The 16,395-nt window shown below is 36.7% G+C and overlaps 2 protein-coding genes across 6 annotated transcripts in view; one reads left to right on the top strand and one right to left on the bottom strand.

Annotated features, from left to right (window-relative positions):
- Positions 1-12,328, top strand: part of PGAP1 (GPI inositol-deacylase) — a 96,503-nt gene extending 84,175 nt beyond the window's left edge. For all 4 annotated transcript variants that reach the window (XM_089252435.1, XM_089252438.1, XM_089252436.1 and 1 more), the window contains 4 exons: positions 1,405-1,593; positions 2,306-2,465; positions 3,243-3,502; positions 11,556-12,328. In XM_089252435.1, the coding sequence (XP_089108561.1) occupies positions 1,405-1,593; positions 2,306-2,465; positions 3,243-3,502; positions 11,556-11,730 (784 nt within the window). In that variant the 3' untranslated portion in view covers positions 11,731-12,328. The remainder of the gene's footprint in view (positions 1-1,404; positions 1,594-2,305; positions 2,466-3,242; positions 3,503-11,555) is intronic.
- A 949-nt stretch (positions 12,329-13,277) lies between these two features.
- The window catches only part of LOC149067621 (uncharacterized), a 76,230-nt gene continuing 73,112 nt past the window's right edge, over positions 13,278-16,395 (bottom strand). The window contains exon 11 of one of the 2 annotated variants that reach the window (XM_089252469.1): positions 13,278-14,045. In XM_089252469.1, the coding sequence (XP_089108595.1) occupies positions 13,740-14,045 (306 nt within the window). In that variant the 3' untranslated portion in view covers positions 13,278-13,739. The remainder of the gene's footprint in view (positions 14,046-16,395) is intronic. The other variant, XM_089252470.1, reaches the window with a different exon arrangement.

Genomic DNA, 16,395 nt, shown 5'->3' with positions numbered 1-16,395 from the left:
ATATTTACACACTTTGACCAATCACAGTCAAAACTTGCAGTAAATTAAAACTAAATGAGGACAGATAATATTCTAGTCATGATTCCGTGTGCTCCATTTTAGTTTAAAGAAGACAGTACGAAAACAGTTCTGGAAGAAGAAAAGCACAACAACACTTGAGAATGCCATTTTTTAGCAGCAGCCAATTCCATGCACTGTAAGAAGGTTACTCAGGGCAGTCTCAATAGCATCTTAGGCTCCAGAAAAATATTCTTAAGTCCTTTTTACTAGCCTACCAATTCATATACTTTTCAAAATAATAATAATAGCAAAATAAAAACATAAGCATGGAGTCTGCCCCATTATGCACCCAATTTTTCTGGCCCATGTTTGGGTGGGTCCTATGCTTTAAGATGGCCAGACCTCTTTCTTCTACCATTCAGAAATAAACTAACTGGATGAAACAACACTCAATGTCTCGTTGCTTAAAAACAAAACCCCCATAAAAACATGTTGTATACCAGCACAGTATACTACTTTTTCATTTTGCAGGCCAGATATGAGAGATAACTATCTCTTGCAGCTCACAAATTGAGGTACTCATCGTGTAGTGTACATTGTTTTCAGAAACACTTTTCGTGGGCCGGATAGAACCACTTCGCAGGTAGCACTCAGCTAAAAGTTGTGCACCCCTGCTAGAAAGACATTGAAATGGGTTATGTTTGGGTTTGAAAACAAATATTATTCTTTGTTAAATGGCACCATCTGGTGTAAGCATATGCAAGGGCCGTTGCCTCCAGGAGTGCATGTACACGCGTCCTCATTTCTAAGTTTTGAATCTGGTAACTCTACATAAAAACATTTTCAGGCCTTGAAATTAGCACAGGCTCAATTATATCAATGTGGCGCTATCTGGTGGACAGAATTTCAACTAATTTTCTTTCTTTTCTAATAAAACCTGATATTGCATCATGCATGTCTATGCTAATCTGATCACAATATCTTTATTATTTAATGAAATATTGCTTTTTAAAATGTTTCTTGTCTTATAAATCATTTTATAGATGGAATTATGAGGAAGATATTCATTGTAGATTTATAAACATTTATGATACAGTGGAGCCTGCATGAAACAGAATGTTAAGAGACTGAAATAATATTCCATTTTGGACAGTTTTCTACTTTATAAAGGTGCACGTTAATGTATCAATAATCACTGATGAGATTCTTTTGATTCTCCATTCAAAACAGATTTACGTCTCTTACATCGTCTGTCTTAGGCAGGTTTCAATGTATACATGTGGTCTGTAGGTTAATAAGACATGTAGATTTATAATCGTTATGTATAACTGTATTTTATTTTTTTGGTTTTTGAAACTATGTCTAGAGTTTTTTTCAATAGATACATGTATAAATTAATTACAGTGCTGTAGGACTTCAAGTTTCTTACTTACCTGCCCCAGATGATATAATGGAAGATGCTGCATTTCACCATGGTGTTGCTTTGAGATCTGTTCTTTATATTATTGCTTACGGAATCGTTTTGATTATAAACTACATCTTTGAGAAGTCAATCAGCTCAATTTCATGGGGTTGCCTTTGCATAAAAAAAAAGTAAGTATTTTTATTCACACACATTTATTAATATTTTTTTTTCTATTGGCAACGAATATTGGATGAAAGATTGAGTTTATGTAAGATGGTTTTATGCAGTAGGATCTGAAAGTTTCAGGACTCAGTGCAGAATTACTTACCTTAAACAGTTTAAAATACTGATGCATAGCCATCTTTAAAATAATCCCCTTGGAGGAATGATACACATTTGCCAGTTCTAGTAAAGCTTCTGGAAGTCATCTTTTGAAACCACCAGCAATGCCTCTCCTGCAATTTTGCTTTCACCTTATCTGTTTAGTGATATTTTGGCAGATTGAATGGGCTGCAATAAATGGTGTAAAATGTCTAAGTAATAACCTTTGTTAGCTGTTCTGCTCTTAGAAATTAGTTTTATGGTGTTTTTGGAGTACATTTGTTGTAAATAGCCTGAAGTGTGGCAAAGTGGACCATGGTACATTATTTGTCCCTAATGGTTTACTCATTTTCACTGATTAAACAAAATTCTGCAGGGACGTCATTTTATGTCATCGGATGAGCAAAATGTGTATTGTCACAGAAGATGATTATCTGTTTCGAGATGGCTGTACGTCAGTATTTTAAGATTTTCTGGGTAAGGAATTATACGACGAGTCCCCAAACTTTTGTATCCTCCGATGTATATAGATAATTCAGTATCTATAAATATATATATTTATTTATTTTTGTAATTTAGAACAGTCATGCAGGTCACAGAGCACCCTCTAGCTGAAACCCATGATCGCTTGATAATATCTTATTTCAACATTTTCATCAGCAGTGTGTTACAAATGCTAGCAGTTGGTATGGCAGGATCATTATCAGTCATTCTTGGTCTCTTCTATCAACTTGCTAAGGTAATATATGTGATTTCAATTTTTTTTGGGGAGATGATATATTTTTTCATTTTTGGTTCATAATTATTTTTTTAAAACTAATGAGACAAGAAATGTGATAAAGTAAAACTGGGAGTTTTAGCCTTTTCCCCCATCTGAGAAGTATCTTATAGCAGATCAAATATTGAATTCAGCAAACTTATCATGCCTATTTTTCTCTGGTTCGAATTTTCCTACCCCCTCGGACTGTTTTAGCACCCCGCTCTCCAAATCACACTGTAGTGTATTTGATTTCACAGTTTGTGTTTGCAAATAGGCTTTGAGAACGTGGTTTTTTAAAGGTTAGGTGTAAATCATTCTTGAATGGTTATGCTATCATATCTGGTACAGTTATGAGCACTTGTGCCTATAGGAAGAAATTTACTCTTTCATTTCAGTGATATTAAACTTTTTTATTCAAAATATAAAATGTAAAAACGTTTATTTCATTCGACTAAACCATAAGTGGTATTTATCTTTATCTGCATTATCATCTGTATTTATTAGTTCTTTTTCCTGTCAGCCATTTTCAGCACAGTTATAATATGTTACGAGAATCACACAAACAAGGACTAGTGATGGTTCACCATATTTCCTTTAGCTCTATTTCATGTTATGAACTTGTCAGTTTTTTTTCTATTTATGTTCATTGAAAAAAAGAAAAAAATAGGTAGAGATGAATGGGAGAAAATTTTTCCCCAATGTCACTCATTGGTTACAGAAGCAAATATTTATGATTATACATTATTATATATACAGCTGATAAAAATGTGTGTAAGATGTCAAGCTGAAGAAGAAAGGAGAGGTCCGAGCATCATCACCAGCAAGTGGCGATTTCACATGGCTTTGAGTATTTTGTGGAGCTTTGCAGTAATACTAACATTACCTGGAACCATAATGTGGGCTAAGCAGTTGAATTTGTCTTTGCATCTCGCATGTGACCCTCACACTCTCCCTTGTGTTATTCTGATCATTTCAATGGCTTTAGTTTGGCAGCTACCAGTCCCCTGTTCCAACAGGTGAGATTAAAAATATTTTATCACAGTTAAATATATATATATTTGTTTTTTATTTATTTTTTTTCAAGTTACGTTGTTGAGCCATTGGCCTGCTGTGACTTAAAAATTTGTATTTAAAACCCCTCTCTTAACAGTTATCCCACAGATGCAGTCACCCTTGTTTTATAGCAAAATAATAGTTTCCTGACGAGAAATTTCCCCCTATTTAAAGTGCTGTAAACCGGGGCACAGTAGTTACTTTGCGACAGTTTTTGATGTTTTTGTGAAGTTTCTAGGTGAAAATATGTATATTAAAAATATATATATATATGTTATTGGCCATAATCATCACTCATCTTTTAATTATGGTGGATGGGACTTTTAATTAATTTTTATTTGCACAGATAATACTTCACTAAATAGCTGTCATAAATTTACCCCTGCTTATAATACAACTTTGTGACACTCAGATTTTTCAATATTCTGATATGTGCCAAAATGTTATACTTGCATACAGTTACTTTAGGACTCTGAAGGAAAAAAATGAAAAACATATTAAATTGTTTTGGTAGAATTATATCAAACTTATTAGTTTTAAACAAACGTATAATCATACTAACTGAAAGTAATTGTGAATGAGCATCACACTTTTGTCTATGTTTATGGGTTGAAAAAAAAAAGAAAAGAAAAAAAAAGGGGGTGTAATGTGATAGGCCTCCTCGTGGTGCACCCTGGGTAATGCTAAATCTATCACACGTCATTGTCATTGCTTATTTGTGCTCATATCCTTCACTTTCAATAGCCCTGATTACATGTTTTTTTTCTACACATCTTACAGTACTTGTCTTGCGTCTCGTTTTGTCTTGTTTATATCCTTGTCTTTTGTGTGCGACCCCTCATTGTGGGCCTCGCTCAGGCGGGGAGGAGTCCTCCCAGACGGGGCATTGCTTCTAGCGTATGCCCTATCTGGGATGCTGTCTACCTGCATGTTTGCCGTGCGTGGAGACCCGTAAGGCTGGAGATGGGGATGCTGGTTAGCCTGATGCGCTAGCTTTGGCCTCGGATTCAGCCGAAACGGGAGGCCTGGATTAGCCCTGTCTGGGTCAATCGGCTGGTCGCCTCGATGGCTGAAGAGGTCACACTACTGGGCAGGTAGAGGGGCCGGGCCTGCCGGACGTCGTTGAGGTTTGTTGGTGCTGCTTCACGGCGATCTTGGATCTTGAACGCGTCTGCTCGCCTGCTTCGGTGGTGTATAGCTCCTACCTAACCTGGCGTTGCTACTAACCTTCATCGGTTACGTGTGCGCATCCCCTTGTAGGGCTCCATGGTGGGCATGGTCGGTAGGGGCTGAACACATTATCTCCAAAATGGGGAAAAATCAAAATGCACCAAAACGTCAAAGAACTGCTATGAGTGAAACTATTGTCACTGATCCTGCTCCTACTGTTTCATTTTTCTTCCTGCATTGTACTGACACTGATAAACCGCTGGCCAAAGTATCACCATTCTTAATAGACAAAGCTCTCTATGGCGCAATAGGCACATTAAAATCAGTGAAGGCTCTTCGTTCAGGAGACCTTCTAATTGAAACTAACACACCCAAACAATCCGAACTCATTCAAAAGCTCACATCTCTTGCAAACATTCCCATAACAGTCAAAATACATCCCACGTTGAATTATTCACGTGGTGTCATTTCAGACACTAACTTGATTAACATGGATGAAGAACTACTAACAGAAGAGCTGGCGTCTCAAGGCGTAACATCTGCCAAACATATCATGAGCTGCAAAGATGGCAACCCATCTCCATCACGCAACATAATCCTTACATTCTCATCGCCAACATTGCCGAAAGATATTAAGATCGGTTATTACAGCCTCAAAATCCAGCCATATATACCTAACCCTGTAAGATGCTTCAACTGTCAGAAATTCGGTCACTCAAGAACGGCGTGCCGAAGTCAACCCACCTGCGCAAAATGCGGTGAGAAGGACCACATTTTGGACAACTGCACCTCAACATCATTCAAGTGTGTCAATTGTGGTGGCAATCACCCCGCATTTGACAGAAAGTGTCTGAAATGGAATGAAGAAAAAGAGATCCAGAAGATCAAGGTCCTTAATAACATCTCGTATATTGAAGCATGTTGTCGCGTAACATCTAACCAAGCCCCAATAGTTGGTAAATCATACGCCAATATGACTACACCATCACTGACTACTAACAATATCACCAAAGTTTCTATTACAACTCAGACCGAACCAATAGCTAACACATCTACTCAAACTTCATCCAATCAACCATGCAATAGTTGTGGCAGCTGTTGCTCCGCTGGATTCCGGAGGGAGTCCACTACCTCCAAAGAAGAAGCGGAAAAAGCAACGGCTAACACATTCAAAAAATCTGGTACTAAACCCAAGATCAATTCTGGAAATAAATCTAAAAAGAAACAGTTAAAGACCGGATATTCAAGAAAAGCGATACAGAGAGCAATTAAATGTCCCACCCTCCAGAATGTATCACCTAATTGATGACAAGTCAATTGGTGACATGGATCTTGATAATCCGTCACAAACTGGTGGTACTTGCCGGAAACTAGACCGGAATAAATTCAAAGACGTTGAACCGTCTACTTCTACTTAATTTATGGTCAACATAATTCAATGGAACATTCGTGGTCTTAGATCCAATTATGAAGATCTCCAGGATTTGATCAATCGTTATCATCCTGTTTGCGTGGCACTCCAGGAAACTTTTACAAAGCCATCGGAGACATGGAACATCAGGTGACATTCCCTCTTTCATATTGACTACGATGACGGGAGTAGGGCTTGCGGCGGTGTTGCTCTGCTGGTTCCACATCACGTGTCGTCGCGGTGTTTTAACGCTGCGCACGAACCTGCAAGCCATCGTGGTGGAAATCTCTACAGGCCTAAGAATTACCATCTGTTCCATTTATTTGCCACCAAATGACACCATCTTACAGAGAGATCTAGAAGATCTGATTGATCAATTACCACCACAATTTTTTCTTCTTAGAGACTTCAATGCACATAACATGATATGGGGTTCTAACAGCAACACCCCTCGTGGGGAAATGGTAGAACGGCTGTTAGACGACATGGACCTTGCCATCATGAATGATGGCAGTTTCACTCATTTCCATGCCTCAAACAATAGTTTCACTGCAATAGATCTATCCTTATGTTCACCCTCACTCTTGCCGAACTGGTCCTGGTCGGTTGATCCGTACCTCCACGGGAGCAATCATTTTCCTCTAGTGGTTAAGTGCCTTGATCGAAGCCATACCATACCTGAGGGTCCTCTTCGGTGGAAGCTTGTGGCCGCCCGATGGGCAGACTTCACGGTCAGAGCAGAAATCACGGAGGGTATGGTTTTGCAACCCGACGTCGACCACTGTGTCGACCTTGTGACCAGTTGTATCATCTCTGCAGCAAATGAAACAATACCCAAAGTCTCCTCGAAACTTCCTAAATTCCCTAAACCTTGGTGGAACCACGAATGTAATCTTATGATTAAAGCACAAAAGAAAGCATGGAATAGGTTCTGGCGGTATCCTACCCATGACAACAAGCTGGCATTTTTAAAAGCAAAGGCGATAGCGAGAAGAACCAGGCGCCAGGCTCAACGCGAGTCCTGGCACAAGTTTATCACGGGAATCAATTCATCTACTTCATCTAAAGTCATTTGGGACCGTATCCGAAAAATCAATGGTCATTATCAGTCTCATCCAATCACTATTTTAAACACCAATGGCACTATCATCAGCGATGTGAGGGATATTGCGGATACCATTGCCACCCATTTCGCCACTGTCTCCAGTGATGCGAATTATCCCCCATCGTTTCATCTCATTAAATCATCGGCCGAATGTACATCGTACACCTTCCGGCCTTTTACACCGGAGGAGTACAATTCATTGTTCACCCTTCATGAACTGACGACGGCCTTGCAGCGAAGTCCTGACTCAGCTGTAGGGCCCGATGCCATTCATTATTCCATGATTCGGCATCTCTCACCCGAATCACTCTCACATTTACTGATATTATTTAATCGGATCTGGATCAGTCACTCATTTCCTGACACCTGGCGAGCAGCCATTGTTCTTGCATTCCCGAAGCCTGGCAAAAATCCTCAGCAACCTAACAGTTACCGACCTATTGCTTTGACCAGTTGTCTATGTAAGCTCATGGAACGCATGGTCAACTATCGCCTTATGCACTACCTTGAGGTTAACAATATTTTATCTAAACATCAAAGCGGCTTTAGACGGTTCAGGTCCACAACATGCAATATGTTACGCCTTGAGACATCAATTAGACAAGCATTTGTAAAGAGGGAGCATATGATAGCTATATTTTTTGATATAGAAAAGGCCTACGATCGTACATGGAGGCACGGAATTCTTTCCGATCTCTATAATTGCGGCTTGTGGGGGCAACTTGCCCATTTTCATTAAGAACTTTCTTGCTCGCCGCATCTTCCAGGTACGGATCGGAAGCACGTTATCAGCTCCCCAAATTCAAGAACAAGGTGTACCTCAAGGTAGCATTTTAAGTGTTACACTTTTTATTTTAAGACTCAACGGGGTGTTGAACCAACTCCCGTTGTCTGTCACTGGCGCACTCTACGTGGATGATCTGTTGATATCGTATCAATCAGTGAATATGAGGTCAGCCGAGAGACAATTACAAACCGCACTCTACAAGATCAGCAAGTGGGCTCATGATAACGGCTTCTCTTTCTCCGCTGACAAAACCATCGCTGTACATTTTTGCAGGCGTCGTGAGCTTCATGATGACCCACATTTATTTTTAAATAATAGTCAAATACCTATTGTAGAGAATACAAAATTCCTCGGCATTACATTTGACAAGAAACTTACATTTAAACCTCATATTTCACAGTTGAGAGCTCGTTGCATGAAGACGATGAACCTCTTGAAGGTCATCTCTTCTACATCGTGGGGAGCTGACCGTAAGTCGCTCCTTCACTTATATAAAGCTCTAATACGATCAAAGCTTGACTACGGTTCCATTGTATACGGGTCAGCACCTTGGAGCTATCTGAGTGTGCTCTACCCAATTCATCATCTCGCTCTCCGCATTTGCTCTGGAGCTTTCCGAACTTCTCCCATGGAAAGCCTCTATGTCGAATGCAACGAGCCATCACTGACATCAAGACGCCAGCAACTTTCCTTGAAATATTATTTCAAAATGAAGTCTTTACCAGATCATCCACTTCATCGTGTCATTTTTAATCCCTCATTTCATAGACAATTTGCTGCTCGCCCTTTCATGTGTTCCATCTTACGGTCTTCGTATGAGGGCACTTGTGGAAGAACTACAATTAGACATCAGTCGTGTGGCCCCAGTTGCTTGGCAACTGGCACCATGGGAGCAGTCTCTGCCAGATGTCTCTCTTTCATTATCATCATACTCTAGAGCCACCACAGCAGATGTCATATATCGACAGATATTCTTTAGGCACAGGGGTAGGTACAATAGGTACTTCCCCATATATACCGACGGCTCTAAGAGCCCTGGGCATGTCGGTTGTACCTACATCTGCTGTGAGGAGACATCTTTCAAACTTCCCGATATATTTTCTATTTATTCGGCAGAGCTGTACGCAGTCCTTCACGCTCTACGTCATATACGACGCAAACGCCACCGACGGTGCATCATTTATAGTGACTCTCTCAGCGCATTACAAGCACTGTGTTCCTGTACGTTTCACACTCATCCATTCATTCATGCCATTTTTCATGAACTACATTACCTCCCTCATCATGGTACCACAGTATAATTTTACTGGGTACCAGGTCATGTTGGAATACCGGGCAATGAAAAAGCAGACAACGCAGCTCGAACAACAACTAACATCAATAATAGCCTTTTGGTTCCTGCCAGTGACCACTTCTCAATCCTCCGAGAAGTGATGCATCGCCGCTGGCAGGATCACTGGAACAATCAAATTAATAACAAACTACATTCTATCAAGCCCACTATCGGCCATTGGCGTTCGAGCTGCAGAGCTAACTGAAAGGAGGAAGTTCTGCTTGCCCGGTTACGCATAGGACACAGTCGCCTCACACAATCATATTTGTTATTACGAGAGAGTCAACCAGAGTGCCCTCATTGTCAAAGTCCATTGACCATTGCTCATGCTTTTACTTGTTCACATCATCGCCATCATTTTACGACCACTTTTGGTCAGAATCATCTTTCAATTTGCGACACTATGTCTGACAATTGCGATGCATCTCACATTTTTAAATTCATCAAAGCCATTGGTTTTTATGACAAATTATAGTTTTTACAATTCATGTCATTGCTTCACGTTTTATGCATACTTTTACCTTTTGACATGAAAAGAACAATTCTTGTATTGATTTTATATGAACATTTGTTCTGGCGCAGCTTGACCTAGATGGTCCTTGCGCCAAAAAAATCAAAAATCCAATCCAAAAGAAAAAAAAATATTCACTGATTTTATATTTTTGCTAAGAATGGAATCTTTTTGAAAGTTTAAAAAAATTAAATCTTTAAAAATGAGAGCTTTTTAGATTCATTTTTGTTTTGTTTTTTAACTGAAAAAGAGTGTATTAGCTGTTTTTGTTTTATGTTTATATGAAAGTATACAGTATGTATATACTCGTATAATTTTTTGCAGCAAGCATTTTTATTCATATTTTTTTTTAATAAAAAGTGAGCTTGTGGAATGAAGTATAAAATGATAAACTGTTACATTCAGCAAGAAAATAATTTAGAAAAAAATTCAAAATGTGTGCAGGCACAAGTTTTTAATAATCATATTTCTGCTGGCAACCCATTTATTTCTGGAACATAAAAAATGTCTCACTTCTTTCTTTGCATAGAAGTTTTTATCCTTCACACTATTCTTTGTCTTGGTACTAGATTTTGTCTTTCTCATTAGGTCATTCTCACTGTTTTCTTTCTTTCCATCAAATTCACTAAAGTACGTCATTTACCAACTTTGTTCCTGGATAATATTTACTAACAAAAACTATAACACAAACCCCTACTTTTTTATCTTCCTCCCTTGTGCCAGTTAAAGGTATGCATTTTGAACTCCTGCTTAAAAGTCACCCTCAGATATGGTACTGACACTATTTTCACGTATTCATTATTTCATTGGGTGAGAATTATTTTGATTCTCTTGTGTCATATAGTGTTGCACATTTTTTCTTTGGATATTCCTGCCATATTTCCTCCCATTATTTTCCTCATGTCCTGTTTCAATAAAATATTTGATATAGCTGACTCATCTCCTTGTGTCAACTTGCAGCTTTTTTTCGTGCTCCCCCAATCTACCTGTCGTACTTCTCTTAATAGTATCTATGTATTTTTTTACTTAATTAGCATGTTTCTTTGTAGACCTCAGTTGCTAAAAAGGGTATTTCTGGGGTCTTTTACTGAACAGAGTTATTGACTCAAAATTTCTTATTAACAATTCAACTTCTAAGTGCTGTAGAGGATTGGCACAGACCACTACAGTGTTTAGTGGGGATATTTTTGGATTTAAAAGAAGTATAATTTTAAAACAGACAATGCCTAAAATTGGTATTTGAAAGTGGGTTTCAAAATAAAATTATTAAAATAATGAGAGAGATGATAGTGATGTGATTCTACAGTATACCAAAGGATAATGTAACAGGGTTCTACTGTATTTGAATTTGTTTTTGATTGTATATCAAATAGTGAGAACCTATATAAATCATTAAAATAAAAAATTGAATATAAAATGTCAGAGCTGAAATCCCTACTTAAAGAGTTTAGACACTTTGATAATACTTTTTTATGATTCCATGAAAATGATGATTGTTGATGAAATTCTCCAAGATTGGTGCAATACATTTTTGGAATGTATACACACAAAAACCTTTTTTTTTTTTCTAATCACTATCAGCACTGCATCCCTATATGATGGTTTATTTATTTTTGACTTTTTTTTTATTAATCCAAACAATGTTATGCCACTGATGTACATTGAATCATAATTCATTCACATTGTTCATATTTTATAGGATATTTTATCGTGCAACATCTCACATTGTTCGAATGTTGGGCAGTCTAATAGTCTTATATGCCATGAAGTCCACCTATAGACTATTGTATTTCATCACTCTAACATTTCTTATTGTGAATGTGCATCAGATTTTTGTCTATGTTTATGGGTTGAAAAGAAAGAAAATTGACTGATTTTTTATATTTTTGTTTAAAGAATGGAATCTTTTTGAAAGTTCCAAAAAATAAAAAATAAAATCTTTGAAAATGAGAGCTTTTTTAGACTTGTTTTTGTTTTGTTTTTTTAACCAAAAAAGAATGTTTGTATTAGCTGTTTTCATTTTATGTTTATATCAAAACTATACAGTATATATATATATATATATACACACATGTATTTTTGCAGCAAGCATTTTTATTCGTATTCTTTTTGTATGAAAAGTGAGCTTGTGTGAAATGAAGTATAAAATGATAAACTGTCATTCAGCATGTATTCTGTTGAATACCTGTGATGAAATATTCCAAGTAAAGATGAATGAGAATTCTAATAACCTTTTAATAAACTATTCTCTATTTAGTTTATTAAAATAACATTTTTTTAGCATTTTTGTATATGTTTGTTCCTATATGGTTTGCATGTGATTGAACAAATTTCTAATCTTTTTGTAGAATCTGAATCTTTGTTATTTATCTGAATGAATTGTAGGCATTTATTGACTGTAACAATGCAAGCAAATGTAAATTAATGTGATTTTAAGTCTATACTTTTCTGAAATAAAAAAATTTTCTGTTGAATTTTTTTTTCTTAATAAGAACAAAGGAACTGAAGCTCTTTCTGGAAAGGCAATCACACTAGTAGCTTAATTACATGTATCAGGTGCTGCACAGTGCCTAAAATAAAAATTATACAGTCTAATTTTAAAGTAACACAGAAAAAACTAGTAAAAAAAAGTAATTCAGCTGTGGTAGTTTCAACCACTTGACCCTTTCAGACCCTGTATGTACATATGTTGCTTTTTCTCAATAGAATTTTTTTTTTTAACCAGAGGGAGTTAAGCCCTGACATAAAGGATTGTGTAAGTTTTGAGTTAGAAATGTGGTGAATATAAACTTAGAGGCTTTCATCAGAGGGCAGCACTCAAAGTTGAACTTTCAGGGGTTTTTTAAGATGGCTTTCAGGAGAAAGTGCCTCCAGGAAAAGTAAATTTAGTGATAAAATTCTGGAGAAAATTGTATTTCAAGATATAACCTTGCATCATCTTCGCTGAAAAATCTGAAAAAAGGAAATTCACAAAAATTGTTTTTTCTTTTTTAATTTGAAAAAATTATTTGCTAGACATTTAAAGTACAGTCTTGATTATCCGAGATGAACAGTATACCAACTTTACTTTGTTTTTCGAATTCAAATGGCTCAGTGAATATTGCTCTTAGAAACGTTCAAGAGTTCAATTTTTGAGCACATAGGGACACTATAAAAAGTTAGTTTCTTTATGTTTTCGTGTATACGATTCCTCAAACAAATTTTGGAATTTTAAGTAACTGCACATCATTTCAAAATTTTTTGTAATTGAAAGTATGTTTACAAAGTCAATGGTTACAGAGATATCCGCTGTACAAACAATTTGGGGCAGTCTGTATAGTGACTAATATTTCGGAATAATCAAAACAAGATCTAAAACATCAATTTTTCTTTAAGATTGAATGATGAATATTTATCACCATAGACAGACATAACTAGTATATCAAGCAAATACAAAAAAAAAAAAAAAAACTATTTTTTTTATTTTACTTTAAGTATTTACAAATACTGAGACATTCAGATGTGAATCCTTATAAATTTGTATCTACACCATAATCTTTTTTGTAGATTATATTTTTACTCGGCACCAATATACAGTTTTCCATGTACCACATTTTTTGCAAGTCTAGTAGAACTAGCCACAATATCATGACATTGTATATATACTGTACATGATGCCTTCATACCTTAGAGACCCATCTTAATGAAGTGAAATAAAAGTCATTGAAGATCAATATGATCAATTGGTACTAGGTATAATGCCTTTTTTTTCTTCAAACCAGTGCTTAAATACCTTTGAGTTTGATTCTATGAATGCAATGATCTTATCAGTAATAATTTCATAGACAAAAGCATAAAAAATTTAATATTTTTATGCCAAGATTTCACTGAAGGTTTATGGCGTTTATTTTAACTTTCGTGGACTGCATTTTTCTCCATCACCAGGCATGCACCTTCCCCCTCCTTCAAAAAAGTATGTTCCTTTAGGACAACTATGAATAAAACCATCATATTCATCAGATTCACCTTCAGCTGGAACACACACTAAAAATTTGGCACAATCCATTGGATGGGGGTACACTCCTCTTTTCAAGCAAGTTATACCACCATCTGGCAAAAGAGCTAATGCAGGCTCTCTTGTTTCATGATAACTTGGTCTTGGTCCACGTGTTGGAGCGGGAACCGCTGGTCTTCCAGTTGGCACTGTAACCTGAATCAAAAGGATAAAAAAGTATGTATATATGCAGTATTGTTATACAGGGTGATTCAAATTGTTTATCCATCTCTGTAAGCATTGACTTTAGAGGAAGTATATTTCCAATAACCAAAAGTTTTTGAATGATATGCAGTGTTTATGAAGAAAGGCTCAATTTCTTGAACATGTTTACACTACTATTGAACCATACATGCACCTCCTCCATATTCCTCTGCGGAACTTCTAACGAATTGGTACGTGTTGGAATGTATGTGTAGTGAACCTAATGTGAAGTTTGTTTCTGTGTAATGCTTGTGTGTAGTACGTGCTGCCATCAATTTTTCTAATTATGAGTGAAGTGTAATGGTTGAATAATTGTATTGTTGTAGGGCTCTCTGTGGCGAGATTTTAATGGGGAGATCGGCTTGCATTCAAGCCTCAAAGTTGGGAACCACCGCTATGGCGACGGTGGGGTTCAAACCGGGGTCCTTGCGATGCGAGTCCGTCACTATGACCCTTGACCAACATAGTGGCACATGTTTACATAGAGGAATGCAGGTTTCAGGGGGATATGATCAAAGTGTTTAAAATTTTCAACAGGATGAACCATGAGTTATTTATACACCATAAATCTACTGCTTTGACAAGGTTATAATTCCAGGTTGTGATGTTGCAGGGAGTTTTTCTCTAATAGATTTGTTAATAAATAGAACAGCTTATCTCTGGGCAGTGTTGCCAACAGTCAAAATTAACTAGATTCTTCACAAAAAACAACTAGAAACTGGGTTTAAACTACCAGAATTAATTTTAGTCATTATTTAGATGACAAAAAGTCCCATATTACCCAGAACATTTCCATACTTTTACTTAATTTAATAATAGACTACTAGTACGCAGGAAATTTTTTGAAAAGACTAGCAAAAAATAACTAGATGGGGCAACACTGTCTCCAGGGGTCATGACTTCTAACACATTTGACACATTTAAAGAGAAGTACGATGAACATAGTGGGATAAATATTGAGAAACTATCCACACTTAGATAAGACGACCATAATCCGTTTTATTGGCAGTGTATTACATAGCATTCATTATTAGTTCTTTCTTTCATGATATATGCTTTTGTACTGGGTTGCTGTATTTTGGTTATATTTGACATTCACGTTTTATCCACATTTAATACTGTTGTTTCCCAACTTTCCTTCGTTTTCCAAATTTGAATATGCATGTGAGAAAAGTATCAATACACCCAGAACGATAAAAATACCTAGGCTGACCATATTTCTTTCATAAAAATATGGAAATCTATCCATATACGCGACATCGCCAATTATCACCAAAACATTTCTTAATGCAAGTGAAGTCAATTGCAGTTATATATATATAAAATTGTCAAAGGCAATTGAAGTTGCCAACTATCGCTAAAATTACTGAAAAATCAGCGGGAAATAGAAGGCTACAAGTCGTAATGGATAAAAATGTGTGACAAATATGTGAGATAAATACTTAGATAGATACTATAGATAATTAAAGAGGGAGAGAAGCATTGTCCATTAGTTTATACTGTTCTTTCCCAACTATCCTCCGATTTTTGAATTCAAATACCTTTGCAAATATTGCACTTAGAAAAGTGGAATTGTTTTGTTGGCCTTGGGAGAGACAGGGCAACAACTTTCTAATTGGGGTTTTTGAAGTCAGTGTCCATATAAAAAGTTATTTTTTTATTTTAATGGTTACAGCCCTTGCAACATGAATGGCGTATCCGAGTTCTACACGTTATATTTGGATTATTTTTCTAATTGGGAGTATGCGTCTAGGATAAAAGATACGTCTTCAAAAGTAAAATGCGGCAAGGGGAATTAAGTAATCACCCTGTATACTCTTGAAATTTAGGTAGGGCCGTTACTAGGATTTTTACCGCCACCCCCCCCCCCCCGCAACTTTAAAATGCGATAATTTTATAACACGGTGTTCTTTGCTCCCACCTAAAAAATTGCCGCCCGGGGCAGTTGCCCCTCTCTAGTTCCGGCCCTGAATTTAGGTGCTAGAATTGTGATGTCATTAAGCGAATTCCTTAAATGTCTGTCTGGAAATCAGGCCCAGTTTCTACAGTAAATATGTTAATCGTATAAATAAGGTTTTCAGGGGCATTTTTACATTTGAATTATGGTTATTTGACATGAATAACATGTGAGGGTATACTCTAAATATTTATTTTAAACCGGAAAATGAGTAAATATATATTTTATTTGCACTATTCTGTGATTACTATTATGTAACAGGTTATAATTTCTTTCAGGTGGTTTAACCGTGGGTTTCGGTTTTCCGTGACCCTTATATGCGTCATTTTTCTGCACACGTACAAT

Source organism: Pholcus phalangioides, unplaced genomic scaffold, assembly GCF_987345545.1.
Source record: "Pholcus phalangioides strain wild (caught in Gottingen) unplaced genomic scaffold, Ppha-v1.0 ptg000029l_1, whole genome shotgun sequence".
Taxonomy (NCBI): domain Eukaryota; kingdom Metazoa; phylum Arthropoda; class Arachnida; order Araneae; family Pholcidae; genus Pholcus; species Pholcus phalangioides.
This window is presented reverse-complemented; position numbering and strand designations above follow the sequence as displayed.